General features: G+C 44.8%; 1 protein-coding gene across 4 annotated transcripts in view; it reads left to right on the forward strand.

Annotated features, from left to right (window-relative positions):
• Positions 1-17,554, forward strand: part of CYB5RL (cytochrome b5 reductase like) — a 188,875-nt gene extending 171,321 nt beyond the window's left edge. For all 4 annotated transcript variants that reach the window (XM_069232632.1, XM_069232631.1, XM_069232633.1 and 1 more), the window contains 2 exons: positions 7,044-7,247; positions 16,640-17,554. In XM_069232632.1, the coding sequence (XP_069088733.1) occupies positions 7,044-7,247; positions 16,640-16,843 (408 nt within the window). In that variant the 3' untranslated portion in view covers positions 16,844-17,554. The remainder of the gene's footprint in view (positions 1-7,043; positions 7,248-16,639) is intronic.

Here is a 17,554-nt window from a genome sequence, read left to right on the forward strand (position 1 = left end):
ATACAAAAGAAGCTCACAATCATCTCAATGTGGAAAAAGTGGTGGGAGGACTGGTAAGCTCTTTTGTCTTTTGGATCAGGCTTCCCCTATCCACGATGGGCAGAGCAGCAATAGCAAAAATGTTTTTCCTTCTCCGATGTTTGTAACTTGTTCTGACTCCCGGCTATTTTGTAGGCTCGACAGTCTGCTAGTGTCATTCATATGGGTATGTCGCTGTAGCAGGGTCTCCTTCTCTATTCTTCTGCGAGACTTAGAGGACGGAGGTTTGGTGGTACCAGACCTGCAGCTCTATTATTATGAAGCACAGTTGCGACACTCGGCCAGGTGGATGATAGACTTTGATAAGTGGAAGAGGAAGTTATTTTGGGGTATGTTGGGTGAATGCACATTACCACGACTGTTAATGAAAGGATGTAGATTGATGCGCCCTGTTCCACATTTAGTGAAAACCATGGCTGCTTTATGGGAACAGGTTGGTCGAAGAGTCATTCGTGGGGCCCCCTTCGACAGGGAGTTACCCTTATGGGAGCTGGCGCCCCTTAGGGCCCCTTAAGACTCCATGTCTATGCCACAATGGAGAGGGGGAGGTTGTCTCCTGGCAGGGAACATTTATCCAGAGGGGGCATTTCATCTCCTTTCAGGAGGCACAAGAGAAGTTTGGGGTAGGCCTGGGGCAATTTTTACACTATGCTAAGTTGGATAGTGTTGTGCATGAGGTGTGGATTACCTTTCCAGATGCCCCTCGAGCTTCAGAGGTATTAGGCGGCTTCTCAGGTGGGGGAGGGGGTCACTTGATCACACTGTTTCATAAGGCACTTTGGGGTGATATGCAGATTATACAGTGCGTCACCTGTGGCGCCTGGGAGAGAGATATTAGAGAAGCAATCTTTGATTCTGATTGGATTCAGGCGTTGGAGCTAGTCTGCACCGTTTAATGCAATAATAGATTCAATCTGTTGCATTTCAATTTTCTGCATCGTCCCTATATAACACCATATAAACTCAATAAGATAGATCCTGCCAGGGAAGCCTGCAGCACATGCTGTAGATAAGAAGGGTGCTACATTCCTATATTTAGCAATGCTGTAGATAAGAAGGGGCTATATTCCTATATTTAGCTTGGGATTGCAATCGGATACAGAACTGATATTCCCTTTGTCCCAAATAACCTGTAGGTTGGGTGTCATAGCGAGAACTAGGGGATAGAAAATTCCTTATAAGCTCGCCCAGCTAGCCTTGCTTTTAGCAAAAAGGAGGGTAGCCATTGGATGGATGGAATCCCGGAAGCTACAGCTGGAGCAGTGGCTGAAAGACTTGTGGAATGGGGTGTAGCAGAGGAACAGCATATGCGATTAACACGCACAGATGAGAAGGTAGCAGTGGAGATCTTAGCTTGGGGACAGCCCCTTGAACGCTTTATGGATGAGGGTAATTTCAGTTCGGATTCCCTTGGAGGGGATGAAGGGTGAATGCCTACAGGTATTATTAATTACATAAGAATGGTGATGACCGAATGAGTATGGGCCTCCTAAGATGTAATGAGTAAGAGGTAGTATCTTTTGGATTTGGTTCATGGGAAAGTTGAACGTAGGATTCACCATCAAGTTGTGTTTGATTGCTTTGTCTGACATCCCTGTGATAATTTACTCCTAAAAGCTTGGTTGTCTCATTCCTGTATCCGTCTATGTAATGCGAAACAGCAATATGACACTGTTTAATAGATTGTATTTTCTTGAATATGTCCATTGTGTGAAAAACTAATAAAAGACGTTTTCAAACACCCTCCAAAAAAAGATACAACTCTTCCGTTTCTTGTATGGTTTGGAGTTAGCACACATTAACTCTACTCCTGTCTGATTCTCCCTCATATATAGTTTATTCCTCTGACCAATTAGATACCCCAGACTGGCCAATAGGTGTCTTTGCAACCTTCCTCAACTTGAAGTCTGATCCGTTTGGTTCTTGGGTGGGCTGACATTGAATTGAGCAGGTGTGTTTCCATACTCTTCTGTTGACTTTTGTCATTCTGAGAGTTCTGCAGAAAATTAGAAAGAGGCCAGGGTGCTCAGTAATCCTTGTAGCTCTGGCTGCACCAGGTTTGTCAACAAAGGGACCACTCCCTTCTAACCATCGCTCAGTTAGAACGCTTTGGTTCCTGAGGAACCGACCTTTCAACAGCTAGGCCTACGTTCAGAAAACCCTGATGGTAGGTGACTGCCAAGGATTCCTCCAATAGAACCCACTGTAGCTGCACTTAGCTGCATGCAATTTTCTCAATCCAAGAACATTAGTGAAGAGCAACTGCCACCTAACTTTTTGAGTGGCATTATTCTGAAGCAGGAATGCAGCTGTCTAACATCCACGCATATCATGCGGTCAGTGGAGCCTACTTAAGTAGGCCCAGGTAATTCTTTTTCATGAGAGATTAGTCTATTAGTAGACTTCTGGCTGATCTAATGCTCTTGTTTCAACCAGGTAAAAGTCCTGGTTCACCCATGAACCTCCATCTGTTCCTCATCATGCTGATGCACACACCTTTTGATCCAGTGACATGGGATGTGAGTGAAAACATATTTCATGAATTCTTAGTGCTGAATACTTCAACCAGGCACATTAGCAAGCTTCAGGCTCTTTGCACCTCAGAGTGCTTTACAGTGCTTCACCGTGTTCCCCAGAGACACAGTATTTCTAGTCGCTCACTCTTCCTTCATACCAAAAGTGCTGGTGGAGTTCTATTTGAACAAGAAGATCATTTTTAAGACTGTTTTCCAATATCAATATAGCTCCTCGGCTGAGGAGACTGCACAGCTTGGACGTGAGTGAGCAATGCTTTTATATGAACCAACCAGAGATCTGTCTGAACAGTTGCTTGTGACCTTTGCAGATAGTTATATTGACAGGATGGCTACGTATGTCAGCATTGCAAGATGGATAACGTCAAAGAAAAACTGAACTTACAGCAACAATTCAGCAGATTGCATGCAAATCAAAGTGAAATTTGAGGTAAACCTGATCATATTTCATAGGAAACTGAGTTATTATTTCGGATTGACAAAGGTCCACCTCAAAGAATAAGGCCACAACATGCTAGATGTCAAAAAAAATTAATTAAATAAACCTATGCTCAATTTCTGGTAACATGACAGCCTTGCAATCATGCTTAAATATAAGGCAATGAGTAACATATTTAAGTAGTGCATACTCAGTAGAAGATGCCACAAAAACACAATAAAAGTTCCACACTCAGTTTTACAATAAAAAGAAAAAATTTATGAGTAGCTGAGAGTAAAACGACAAATTGCAAGAATGTAACCCGGGGATGTGATTTTCTAAAGATGTAAGTGGAAATAGAGCTAAAAAGCACAAAGTGCCAATAAAAATCTATGGAAGCCATAGACCCGGCACCTAGGGCGAAGTGATGCCGACCCCGATTGAGCCCTGGTCAGAGACAACAAGTCATTGGTCCTGGTGAAAGTCTGTAAGTCAAAAAAATCCAAAACGTTTCCAAGCCGTAATGTTGAAAGGGCTTTTATGACATTTTGAGAAGAAAATCCTCTTTGAGTGGGCTGCTGCTGAAATTGTAGCAGCTGCCATGGGACTAAAGGCCAGTTCCTTGAAGCAGGTTGGTCCCGCTGGAGCTACAGAGCTTTGGAGACTTCATGCTGAAAAGTATCTAAGTTACAGTGCAAAATAGGACTTAGGACCTGCTTTAGAGCTTGGTGGACAAGTTTCTATGTCACAATGGTGACAACTTTCCCGTCTGCCACAATATCATTTCCATAGGATATAATTGGATTTATAGTTCGTCAGACGGGAGATCTCTCACCGTTGTGACGGAGTAACTCGTCCGCCAAGATCTAAATCAGGCCCCTACTCTTTTTTTCAGAGCTGCTAGGAGCCTTGACTGGGACAAAGCTGCATTTCCAGTCCAATGTCATGGAACTTCTGGGACCATGTTTTTTTCCTGCAGGTCTCAATGAAGCTCTGGAGCAAATATTTTGCAGTATTTCCAGACTACCTTCTGGTGTCCAAACAGACACAGGCATTCACTTTTTAGGCTCCATGGGACCTCAAGGGAGGGTTCTCCAAAGGTGAAGGTAGAGGTACACAGCAAAGTCCAGACCAGGAAAAGGCCTCTTGCAGCTTGTTGTGGCCCTGTCACTAAACATGAGGTTAGATAACTGACCCTTGGAGTCTACTTTTTGTCCTAGGTACAAGAGGGAGGAGGTCAGTACCTCGGAACTTTTCTAGTTCAAAGACGGAGGGTCCAGTCCTCTTCTGATTTTACACAGGACCTGAAAGTATTCAGAGGAAGGCTGAGTGAGAGTCCAGCTCTGTAGGGTTCAAAAGCCAGTGGATGGAGGGTGGCTCCTGGCCACTCCTTAACCAATGGGGTAAAATCTCCCAGGGCAACCAAACCTGTCTTTTCAGTAGTTACTTTTTGCCTTATTGCACAAAATCTCACAGTTCCCCGCACTTTCAAACTCATAGGTGGTGAACCATCCTCCCTTTGTGCAGAGCTTCTGTGCCCACCAAGAGGTGTGGCAAGGGTAATGAGCAGTCCCCTTCTTTGTGGTCACTTCAAACTGGTTCTGGGGGTAGCTTTCCTCCCACTGGGTCTTGTGGCCATCTGATTAGAGGGACAGACGTTGGGACTTTTCAAGTGTCACCTAACATTTGCTTGTGACAGGACACGCTTCTTTTAGGTTAATTAGGTTCCCAGGCTCACCCCAGCTGTTCTTCCTGTCAAGGGAAGACACCTCCCTAGTGACAGGCCATTGGCCCTGCTCTGGAAGTAGTTTTCACACCGCTTTCACAGTTAATTAGGTCCAAGCACCGGCTGGGCAGTTGAGAGAGAGCTAATGCAAATTAGCCTCCAGCAACTTCAAGCCGGGTAAAGGTAACTTTCTAAAAGGTGCATTTTCATATATTTAATAAAAATCTGACATTACCATTCTTTTGGATTTTTATTAGCTGTAAAAAAAAGTATTCAAATATAGTCTGTAGCTGGCACAGGTCAAAGGTTATAAAGTATCTCATCTATACTTTGACTTTTCCTTTGTCCAGCTACAGCCTAACCAGCGTCAATGTTATTTTGGGCCCTAGTCACTGGGACAGCATTCCATTTCTAAGGTCATACATGTTCAACTCTTCAATGTTATGCACGTACCTTGTAGGCAGCAAGGTGTGCTTTGGGCTGACCTATTTAATATTTAAAACCAGGTTTTCCTATTTGTCAAAATAGTGATTTTGATAGGTCTATGCATCAGGTTCAAGCTACTGCTGTCAGGCCACACAGGGTAGGCCAGAAGCCATGTTTTCCCTGCCAATGTGGTGAACGGCACAATAGATGCTATAGTCCACAAGTGGCATTTCACTTTTCATGCCATTAATGTATTTCTGCAAAATATAGTCTGGCTTTAAAGGAGAGTTAAATGTGCCAATAAGGTTTTTAACCAATTTTGACATGTTTAGGGGTCAGAGTGCATACATCGGGGATTGGATAGCAGTGTTCTAGTGTTAGAGTTCAAGACTACCAGCAGGTAAGTCCCAAAACAAATGAAAAACTGGGGGTGACCTCCGAAAACAGGGCCGCTTAGCCACAATCAAACATCTCTCTTATACTAGTCTGTTTCCTATCAAATAAGTCTAAATGTTATCAGCCACCTAACATGTATAGAGGTATTTGATCAGTAAGTTTTAATTATATCAAGCCATACATAGTTTTCCTGCATACCTTATGCTGTCATTGGGAGAACAGTCAGAACTGAGGTGTTCAGCATCATGTGTCAGCAACTGCTCAATGTGTCTAAACCTTCAGTTCTTGGTACCTTAGTCACCAATGATGTCTTATGGAGCAAAAAAGAAGGCCACTTATGCTCAGCTGCTGTTTTGCTACACAATCATGCAAACAAAATCCCTTTGTTGAAGCATACAGAAGCTATTAATACTTCTTTCTTCCTCCCAAGAAGAATCTCTACAGGGTATGCACCACAGAGGTGTTGAAAGTGTTTCTTGTGTATGCTGTTAATTTGAGCAGTTCCAAACCATGGAGTTTCTAAGCAGAAACTATGGCACTGGAGCATACACTGTTAGCATAACCATTCAAATCATAAATCTGCTTTCCTAGGCCATATGCCTATTACACACATTTCTTAATGCTAGATGTGGTCATGTTTATATGCAGTCCAACCTTTATTCAATGTAATACATGTCATTATTATACTAAAACTCTGCCACACACAAAACCTGTCTACACCACCTTTTGTAATGAAAAAGACTGGCAAAGTCATAATCATGCATACCGTTTGTAATCCCCAGGTGCGCATAGTGTCAGTGTCTTTTAGTGCAGGTAGGATGCAAGATGTTGTTCACCTGTTTAGAGTTTAGTGCAGGTAGAATGCAAGGTGTTGTTGTTCCTTTTAGACTTTAGTGCAGGTACGATGCAAGATGCTGTTGGTCTGTTTAAACCTTCCACATTCAAGATGGTTGGTGGTCTAGATGGCCTTACTGTGCTTGTGGGGAAAACATTTTGAAAAACAGACAGGCAAAATTGTACAATCATCAGCATGAGAATGTCTCACAGGTGATTCAGTGTGGCCAGTGTCATCTCAAGGATCTTAGGGGCCCGGGCAAGAAATATTTGGGGGACCCTGTTCGGAGCAACTGAACTTTATTGCCCACTTTATACTAACTAAGCCCATGACACAAACAATATTGATAGTGAAATACACAGAAGTGAGACAGAGAAAAGCTTCACTTTTTCAGGGCTCCATGGAAGGGGGGGTGCAGCTGTCCAGTTGCCCACTTTACTCATGCCGTAAAACGTCTCTGCATGTGGCGCCTTGAGGGATGCATTACCGCGTCTCTGGGATATCTGCGGATAAGCACATATGTCGGCTTCCCATAAAGAACTGGAGCTTTCTATAAAGAACTGGAACTGAAAGTTGATTGAATGTTTTATAGAAAGTGTTCAATAACGGATCACACATGAGTGCAATGATAAATCATCCTAATGAAGTCCTCTGTTGCCTTCTTTTCAGTATGGACAACTTTTAATGCTTGCGGCTGGCACTGGAATTGCACCAATGCTTCCCATCGTGCAGCATATCACTGACAACGAAGACGACGAAACGTTTGTGACCCTCGTTGGATGCTTTAGGAATTTTACAAGTATTTACATGAAACCTCTGCTTCAGGACCAGTCTCTGTTCTGGAATGTTACAATCTTTTATGCGCTAAGCAAGGTAAAGCACTCCATGTTGTGACATAGAGTAAGGAGCGCCTTGCGTCAGCCTTGTGTAACTCGTGGGTATTTGTGAGTCCATGAGTTTTGCAGGTTTTTCCGGCTTACGTCACATATGCCACAAACTCCTGTCTCTGTCATTTACTAATCCAAAGCGCCAGCTGTGAAGCCCTTTTAATTCTCACCTTCATGTTAACTCATGCCCTGAAGATTTGTCTCTTGCTGGGTGTATTCTATTGCTTTAGTCTTCCTTAAAGTTACTTATGGACGTGGCCTAATTGTGCATTTTCTGGTCACCCTTTGTATCAGTTCCCAACTACAGTGATTTATCACATGTTATACATAGGTGGTGGGAACCGATTTCCAGATTCTACCCTTCATAGTTTCCTACCTTGACAGTGATAAAATTCAAAGAAGACCACAGAGTTAACCTTTTATTTTTGCTGAAATTATGTAATTAAAATTCTCTGTTTGGTCACTCTGATTTCCTAGCCCCGCCATTTTGTCTTCATGGATGTTAACACTGTCAGTTATAGAAAAGAGTAAGGGCCTGATTTCGATCTTGGCGGATGGAATAATCCATCACAAACGTGACAGATATTCTGTCCACCGTATTACATTTTCCATAGTATCATAATCAGGTCCTACATGGTGCCCTCCGAAAAGGATTCACCTTCATAGACCTTAACAGAATTGGATTCTACATACACTTACTTAAAAATACCTATTGGGGATAAGATGCACTCAAAGAATACTGCGAGTAATTGTGTGAAAAAGGCCACTTTTATTGGCTAAGGTGCACAATCACAACAACAAGCCTGGCCTTAGCCTTCCAAAACTAAAGCCTCACTATACATGAACCTATCCTATAGCCCCCATCCCCTCCCTGTCCCAAACATTATCATTGCAAATTTCCCACCTTTGCTCTAAACTCATTTCAACCATAGCAGCACTTTGATATTGTAAACCTGTAAACCTCTGAATGCATAACATTTGCAACCAAGCTTGAAAAGCTGTCCCATCCATGTTTGGTCCTATGTACCCCAGTCTCTCCTGCCTGCCCTTCCCCAAGCCCAACCATGAACTGAACAAAATAAGGATAACCTGTTTTCCACCCGCCACCCAGGACAAGTCCTTAAAGGACTTTCCTGCCCCCCTAACACTAGGAGCCTCTATAACTTCAATGTAGTCGCTAACGTCTTTCTAGCCTGTAATAAATTAAGGCCCATGCCAATGAAGGACAAGTGCACTCCGTCTCCCCTGAAAAACTCTTCTATTAAGCTTCTTTCTTGCTTTTTCAATAGTGGCTGGATGAGTAGTTCCACGCTAAGCTGTCCTGGGCATAAATGCAGTCCATATAATAGGCAACCATCCCATAACACCAGTATGTTTTAAGTCCTTTTTTCATTTGCTTAATCACTGCTAAGCCTTTGGATCTGACTAAGTCATTTTCCCCCAAGTGTAATAATAACACATTTGGGCATATTTTCCTCTGGCATTCAGGCAGGGGATCAATTCTCTCCATAGCATACCACCTTGCAGAGCAGGCGATAACACTGGCTGTTCAAACATAATTGCAGTCCAAAATGTGTTTCACGCGCCTGTTTCTCAACCCTCTTAATAAGGGAATGCCCCACAATCCAGATTTCCCAGGGCGGCACACCCGGGCCTGCCACTGAACCTGTAAAATACACAAAAAACATTCTCTTGGTGGTATGACCAGCTCAACAATCACCATCCGTTGTCCTTAAATATCTACGAAAACACTCTGACTTCCACCTACCCGCCTGCATGATTCTCTCTCTCACCCATCCCCGCCTTCTTGCTTCTGTGGCCATCGCTATACGAAAAGAATGTGTCCCAAAAGCGACCCATCTTCACCAAGTCTCTTCAGAGCTTTTCTCAGCACCGCCAGCACTTGATATGCTGTCACTGGGCTCCCATTGCTGTGCACAAGAACCCCTAAATCCTAATAGGACAGGGCATGTAGAGTTGACCAGATAATACCGCAAACTCACTGCTGTCCCCTGGCCTCGCTGATCTGTCTTTGACTTATGCCCCCTCACCCTTAAACCCTGTCTGCTGAATTGTACATCCCGCCTGGTCAATCCCATCACCCGTTTCCTACCTAACAATTCAGAAACCCTAAAAGCCCTCAAAAACATCCAAAACATAAGTGTACTAAATAATAATGCTTCATCTGTATTTGTGCTAACGTCAGAAAGAACCACAATGAGTCTCCCCAGGAGAAACAATGATATTGGTTCCCAATTCTTCCCCGCCGCTCCTACCTCCCTAGCCCAACCTTCTAATATTCGCCTACCCAGTTCCCCTGCCGATGGATGGTAACCTTAAAACGGGAAACACCCGGAACAACGACTCCTAAACCACGAAGTCGTGGAAAACGAAAGCAAAACAACGGTTTCATTTTCCACTACTTCCTGGTTTTCGTGCCTTAACCACGCATGTGTGAACCACGTACATGCGTGGTTAAGGCACAGAAGAAGGGAGTCGATGCGGTGAAGGAGGAGGTATGTTGGGCTGGGACTGGGGATGTTTTTTTGGGTGTGGGGTGGGGGGATTGGGGTGGTTAGGGTTTGGGGGGAGGGAGGAGTCAGGGTTTAGGCTTTAGGGGTGGGTTGGGGTGCTTTAGGTTTTAGGGGCGGGGGGCCTCGGGGTATTTTTAGTTTTTGGGGGTGGGGGGCTAGGGGTGATTAGGGTTTAGGGGGGGGAAAGTGGGTCAGGGTTTAGGGTGCTTTAGGTTTTAGGGGAGGGGGTTGTGGTAATTTTGGGGGTGGGGAGTTGGGGTGGTTGTGGCGGTGGGGGGGTTGCGGTAGTTTTTAGGGGTGGGGGGCTAGGGAGGAAGCATGCTGGAACCGTGCATGCTGATCACTAATGCCTTTACAACGAAAAATCGTTGTAAAGGCATTTGTGGTAAAGGCATTAGTGATACCAACAAGTTTGTTGTTCGGAACTCGTTGTTGAGCCATGGGTGCTTGAAGCACTCGGGTTTCAACATATAACCCCTTGAAGCATTTTACCCATAAAGGCGATGCCCGCTAATTTTCCTGCAATGGTAGCCCTCGATTGCCATTTGCCAATCAACCTCAATATGTACTGAGCGACATCTTTCTCCCTATCCCAAGCCCGCTGCCTACGGCGCGCCCCAAAATTCAGGAATTCCACCCATGCCTGGGCATATGCCGACCTGGTAGACTGTACGATGGAATTCCAAACCATTTGTAACATCCGCTGTCTCCTATCCTCCACAACTCTATTGGCATCCGCTTCCGAACCGGATCGGCATTCGTGGATAGCCCATGGAATCTCCTCCTCTGTGAACGAGACAAAGCATCTGCAATGTCATTGTCCACACCTGGCACATGTACAGCACGAAAAGCAATGTAATGTCTGAGGTAACCCAAAACAAAAACCCTCAAAAGTTTCAGGACTTGGGGATCCCTCGCAGATTGTCTGTTGATAACCTGCATCACAACCAAATTGTCAACTCGAAATAAGACTTGTTGTGTGCCAAAACTGACCGCCACAACACCACTGTCACCACCACTAGAAATAGCGCCAAGAATGTAATACTACGTCCCCCATGAGCCCACTCTGATGGCCATTCCTCAGCACACCACTTGCCTTACCAATAAATGCCAAATCTGCAGCCGCCGGCCGCATCCAAGAAAATGTGTGCCTCTCATTGTAAATCTTGCCATGAGCACAACGGAATTCCATTAAAGGATTCCAAAAAGAAGTGCCACATCCTCAAAACTTCCTTCACCCCCACCTGCAGGCGAACATGATGTGGGGTAATTTTTTTCCTTGCAAAGAGAGGCCCAGTCTCCTGCAAAACATACTTCCCACCCGGACCACTCTGCAAGCAAAATTAACATGGCTGAGCAAAATCTGTATCTCCTTCACTGTCACTTTCCGTTTCCTCAACATCTTGTCGACTAATAATCTCATTGCTACCTTCTTGTCCTCTGGCAGTTGTGCTAACATTGCTTCTGAATCAATTTCAATACCTAGAAATGACATTATCTGAGAAGGGCCCACAGTTTTTTCTGGTGCCAGAGGCACTCCCACATCTGTCATTACCGCTTGCAAGCTCTCCAACATGTCATGGCATTCCCGAGATTCGTTCCTGCCCACAATTAAAAAAATAATCTAAATAATGTGTGATACCATTATGACCTGTTACATGAGTGAAGAGCCACTGTAAGAATGTGCTAAAACACTCAAATAAAACACAGGAAATAGACAGCCCATTTGGCAGAGCCTTATCCACATACCAGCTAGCTTCAAACTGTAACCCAAGGAGCAGAAGGGTGTACCCGCAGCAGGCAAAGGCTGACTTTACACCACTCTTCGCCATCAATGCTCCCTTTCCAACCTGCTCCACCAACTGCATTGAGACGTTCACCGAAGAGTAAGAAACGGACAACAAGTCAATCGGGATGAAATCGTTAATTGAATTACCCTTCGGACATGACAGATGCTGGATCAACCTAAATTGTTCTTTTTCTTTTTTAGGAACAACTACAATCAGGTCATCCAGTGGCCAGTCCGAAAAAGGACCTGCCATCCTACCTTCTTGAACTTCTTTATCCAACTTGCCAAGCACCACAAGCCTATGCTGACTCAGATTTGTCGCCCATCTACGTGTCCTGGGACCTTGATATCCCAACCTAAAACTCCATAAGAAACCCTTTCTCAACAATCTAGCATTGTCCTTTTGTCATACACATCCAACCAGAACAAAAGCCTGTCAACATCAATTGGCGTAGGAGCCCTTCCCCCCAGTACCGTGACCGTTCCTACCTCCCCTGAAGCTACTCCCATGAACTGACTGTGAGCTGAACCCTCTTTGCTGAGACTGCCACTGTCCTGCTGCCCCACCGTCGGAATTGCCAAAGCAGTTGACCAACACGTGTCTTCCCCAGCATTTTGAGCATTTATGACAGAACTTTTAGTATTCCCTACTACATGTTCCTTTGTTAAAGTCCCAGCAGGCCCCGATGTGAGAAGGGGCCAGGCTGGATGTTTGGGACTGTGACTTTGCTGATTCCTCTCCCCCACGAGTGGGGCGGGCGTGAAAGACCGATATATAATGGGCAAACTGCTTGCTGTAAATCCGACAGAGCATTCGGGATATTTCTCTGGGGTATATCAGAAATGCTGCCGTCCAGTTCTCGATCGTAACCGGCACCTTCAGTCTTTGTGTTCTTCCTCTTTTGAATATTCCTTTGCCCTTACTTCCCTATGTAACCATTTTAACATTTCCACATACTCTCCTTTCCAAATCTTTTCTCTTGTGGAAACCATCAAGTGTGCCCCCAATGGTTTAGAAGTACCCATGTAGGGCAACTTCTTTACCTTAATCTCTTTACTCTCCAATTTTTCCTCTGACCCTGTTGCCTCACCTGTGCTTCCTGCAGGAGCCCCCATTGACTGCCCCTGCCCACCTATCCCTTTCTCCTGCCCTTTCGCATCTAACTCCGCTTCTTTTCTTTCCGTGCCCACACCTATGTCCAGCACATATACTCCTTTTTGCAAGTGGGCCTCCCCGCTTTCCGGTGACCATTTTGCCTTGACACCAACCAACACTTTTTTAACCTGCATCTTCAAGCAAAAAGGCTTACCTGCCGTCATGGCCAAAGCCTGCTCCTGAGCCGTTCACCTTGCTGGTTGCCTTGGCCTCGCCTCCAAACCAACTCTTGGCACATGACCCAGATTATGCTGAAACATATAAGCCACAATATAAGACACCCCTGCAGATCACCACTGCCCCTTTTTATCGCATGTGTGCCCTTCTTGATTTCCCGTTCTTCCATACTCTCTTCATCATAATCCAACACATCCACGTCATCCGTTGTAAAATCACCTGGCCGTGGGGAACTCGCCTGCGCCCTTACCTGCGCAGTTACCCCTGGGCGCACCAGTGTGATACCTTTGTACGTGCAGAGAGAGGCCACTCTTGATTCACTTGCCGTTCCCACGATGCAGGACGCTTATTCCTGTATTTAGTGATGTCAGGGGTGGCCCGCTTCCCCCCGCCATGCAGGTGATCCGACGCTATGTTCCTCGCTGTCGTCAGTCTGGCTGCCCCCTCTCTTACCCTCGGGGCTGTGGAGCAGAACAAAGCTCCCCTGAGTCTGCTGCGTCCCATGCCACCTTGCACTGCATGAATGATAAATTGTCCGGCGTGCTGATCAGAACCACTAACTGCTCATCCACCCTATCCTCCACACCTACCTGCCTCCCCAGCTCCCTAGGCACTCAAACCTGTCTGCGTCCTCACCTCTACCACTTTCCGCGTACCTTGCGCCACTGCACCAACCACACTTCTACCATGAACTTTAAACAGTCTTTGAGGTTCACAAAACTACACCTCTAGCTCCTCTTCACTCATCCCCTCTTCTTCACTCCATTCTAACTCTGCTATATCAATCCTGGCTGTCACCCCACCTGTACCTATTGCCCCATCCAACCTTGACGCTGAAGGCTGATTAACCTAATTATTCTGAGAATCCCACCCAACCCCACCTTGGCTGTCCCTGCGCCGTGTATCTCCACTATATTCCGCAACCCCTTCTACTCTCTGCTCTATCCATGGATTCCAATAAGAATCTTCTGAATCTGACCCTACACTCATCCTGATGCTAATGCTAACAGCTCCTGCATGCTGTAAGATTGCCATTGACCTAATGCTCTCCTTGCTGCCTGAGCTATCATCTTCCTGTCTTAAACAGGCCCCCCAAAAGTCCCTTTAAATTCTTTGCCCCCTTTTTCTGTTTCTGAAGGCAGCACTAAAGCTGTGCTGCCTACTGGGTTAACATTTGAGGCCCTACCCTGGCCCCGCCCCTTTTTGCACGCCCATTTACCATAGCGCTGCCGCGAACCACCAAATCCTCAGCCACTCTCCTCACCGCCTGCTGACGGAGCTCCCTGCTGGGCCCAGTCAGCAGTGAGATGTCGCCCCTCTCCACAAGAGTGGCCCTGCGACATTAGTATCTCGCGGGCCTCTGCCCTCTGACGTCCTGATGACACTCTGCAAGAGGCCGCTCCTTTCCCCCCTGGGGCGGCCTCTGCAGCTTATGGAGGCTGCTCTCCTGCACATCGTCCTTTCGGGCTGGCAGGCCCACACATCCCCTGCAGCTCAAAAAAGGCCGCCCGCACTACTGCGCTGTAATAGAAGTCGTATGTCACCGCGGCCTGTCTCCTCCAACAACTGTAACACTCTCAGCAATTTCTCATCCAACATGGCACACAAAAGCCGTTTGTCACAACTGTTCACTTTATTAACTTATACGCTAGCTGAACGTTAACCTTCCTGCACTACCATAACTTACTGGCTAGATTTTAAAATCTGCACTACAACTAGCCGCCGGGTCGGCAGTTCTAAAATGGAGGCCTGCCTTAAAATGGCTGGCTATATGTGGGCTACAATAAAGCCCAAAGTACACCAACAAACGTCCCACTACAGCCCAAGGACCACACCATTCCCTAAAGCTCCCCCCTAGGTCTCCAATAATGAAAATTAGACACCTAGTTGCTGTGTTTGTAGGTATAATCATACTTCTCAAACACATAGGCGACAATGTTTGGCATATACTGTTGGAATGTAGGTCACACAGTTCTACAGATCATATCATTTTTCTTTGTCACAGATAAAATACGGTATATTTGCCTTCTAAATGACTTATTAGGACACAAATCTTTGCAAAGGAACTTTTAAAAGTGTGAAGCCTGAGAGTTATGGACGTAGTGCTTCCAGGGATGGGCAAGGATTTTCAGTGTTCGAAGCAATAGGCTATTTTGCCAGTGAAACTTTCCCTCTAAATAAAAACAGACAACGTGCTGTATTGGCTAATCATTCCCCAAATAGAGGCTCCAATTCTTTGTGAGAAATATCACTTTATTATAGCTTCCAGCATCTATGTTACAGCACCAACTCCTAGTGTAAAAGAATGTCCCTCCATTCCATTCCCCCAAATATATAGAGAGAACTCAGAATGCAACACAATGACCTTACTAATTGCAAAAGAGAATGAACTATACGTGCATGCATTTGCTAACCATACTACAATAACATTACTACTATTACTACACAATGCGTTGTCTTATCCTGTTTTTTTACTCATCAGTACACCGAGCAATAAGGCTTATGAAACATTGGCCCTGAGTATCTTCTTCCCATTCAGCCATCTCGCTCTTTACTTTTGTACCCTGCATTGTCCACTGTGATTTGTTCTGTGTCATGCAGTGAATATAACCTCATAGTGAGTGTACTTGTCAATTGAGTTACGTACAGTAACTCCTGATAATGACAGGAGCGGCTCCTCCATTAGGACGTAGGAGCTTTGCCCCTCTGCCTAAAATGCCCCCCCAGGGATGAAAAATAAAATGGTAATAAAGCTAATATATTACCATTTTATTTTCCATCCTTCCGCGCTGAACCGAGTTTCAGGATGGGGTGGAGCCACTGCTGCTGAGTGGCAGCAGTGAGCTGTCATGAGTTTAAAGTGTGCATGTCTTTTTGGCCGGCTGTCTTGCTACGGCCAGCCAGACATGCACATTTTAAGCTTCTCTAACCTAGCTGACAGCTAAGTTAGAGAAAGCACGGGCCTCTAGTCCTCTTGAGAGCACTGAGAGAGACCGCTCCCTACAGTCCTGGTGTTTCTCTCATGCTGATTACCAGCATGAGAGAAGCGCCAGGATTGCCTAATAAAATTTGCTGGAGCCCAAGGAGACCGGAGCGAGGAGGATGTCAGACATCATGCAGCAAGCAAGGTAAGTGTTTTTTTCTTTTTATTTACACACACCACTCACCTTGCATGCAAGCACACACCAACACCACATTCGCCCGCCTCCACCCCAACTCTGCCTACATGGCAGCCACCACTGTCTGTTGAGGGACATTGTTTATTCTATTTTGAAAATCAAGGTTATTACTACACGGTCTTCATCACACTTATTTTGGGATCTATTCCACACCACGAAAATGTGAGATAAAAAACAGTCATCATTAAAAATTACGAAAGTGGTGAGGAAAATGGAAGAAAGGCAGCCACCTTGGATGGCAGTACTCCTCATCCCTTCCACCATTACTTGAATTTAATATTAATACACTCATTTAAAAATCATTTTTGCAAAACGCAACATGGGCATTGTGTGAAAAAATACCTTTGCAAAGAAAAATAGCAGTTGTCCCAGGGACTCGCTTTCATTCATGAAAAGCATACTGTGATACCCACAACAAGGCCAATGAGAGAGCCACTGCCTGCTACCAGCGACTGTGAAAGACGGCTGTTTAACTTGTTCTCTTTGTTTGGCTGATGGCCTTGAGGGTTTTCAATGGGTCCCTTCCTTCTTTTGTACTTTTAGGAAGAATCGCTGGATGACCTTCCCTGGAGCTACCGAGAAAGAACGCATCTAGGCCGCATAAATTGTGGCTTCCTCAGACACGTGATGGACTCCTGTCGAAGAAAACCATTTGTGCTCATATGTGGTTCCTTGACATTTAATAAGGACATGGCTGACTGTTTGAAAAGCCTTGCAGTACAAAACGAATCATGCTTTATATTTTAGTATTTGTAGGTGAGCACCTTTTCGTATCTGTTTTTTCAAAGGCAGTTTTTCAGATTTGCATTATTTGTTTCACTAGCTCTATTTCCTCTTAATTTTACCACACTGGTCGCCAGGGTTTTTTTTTTAAATACATGGCAGTCTTTTTAGCCATCTTTGTCTATCATTTTTGGAACTAAATAAACGTATTCTTTCAATTAAAGAAAATAGATAGAAGCAAAATTCAGGGACAATAATTGCGAAAATAGATAAAATATACTGTTTCAATAAATTGCCCTTTCTATAGATGTTGTGTGTGTACAGCGACAGATATGTGTTTATTTAAGCCAGTTATTAATTACATTGAAAACATTGGAATATTGGGTCCTTAACCTAGTTAAATTTCACTTTTGGATTACCATGCATTTTTTCTGCGTTACCCCAGGTTAACAGCACAACAAATCAGGATTTTTTTCTCCCGGTGTTACTAAAAAGAATTAATCCTTTCTCCAGTCAGATTCGGTTACACGCAGTCTACTCCCTGCTGTCCTGCACTATTTTGTATTTGGGTCTTGCAACATTTAGCCTACTATGTTCATTTATGCGCTGTGTTTCTTGCCTTTGCACGCCATTTTGAGAATAGTTTGTACTGTTTGTAAATGATATACTGCGCTGTAATGCCTAATCTGTTGAGTTGCACTGTTTTACATTGAGAAATAAATAAATTAAAGATAA

This window comes from Pleurodeles waltl, chromosome 4_2 (assembly GCF_031143425.1).
Source record: "Pleurodeles waltl isolate 20211129_DDA chromosome 4_2, aPleWal1.hap1.20221129, whole genome shotgun sequence".
In the NCBI taxonomy this organism is placed as follows: domain Eukaryota; kingdom Metazoa; phylum Chordata; class Amphibia; order Caudata; family Salamandridae; genus Pleurodeles; species Pleurodeles waltl.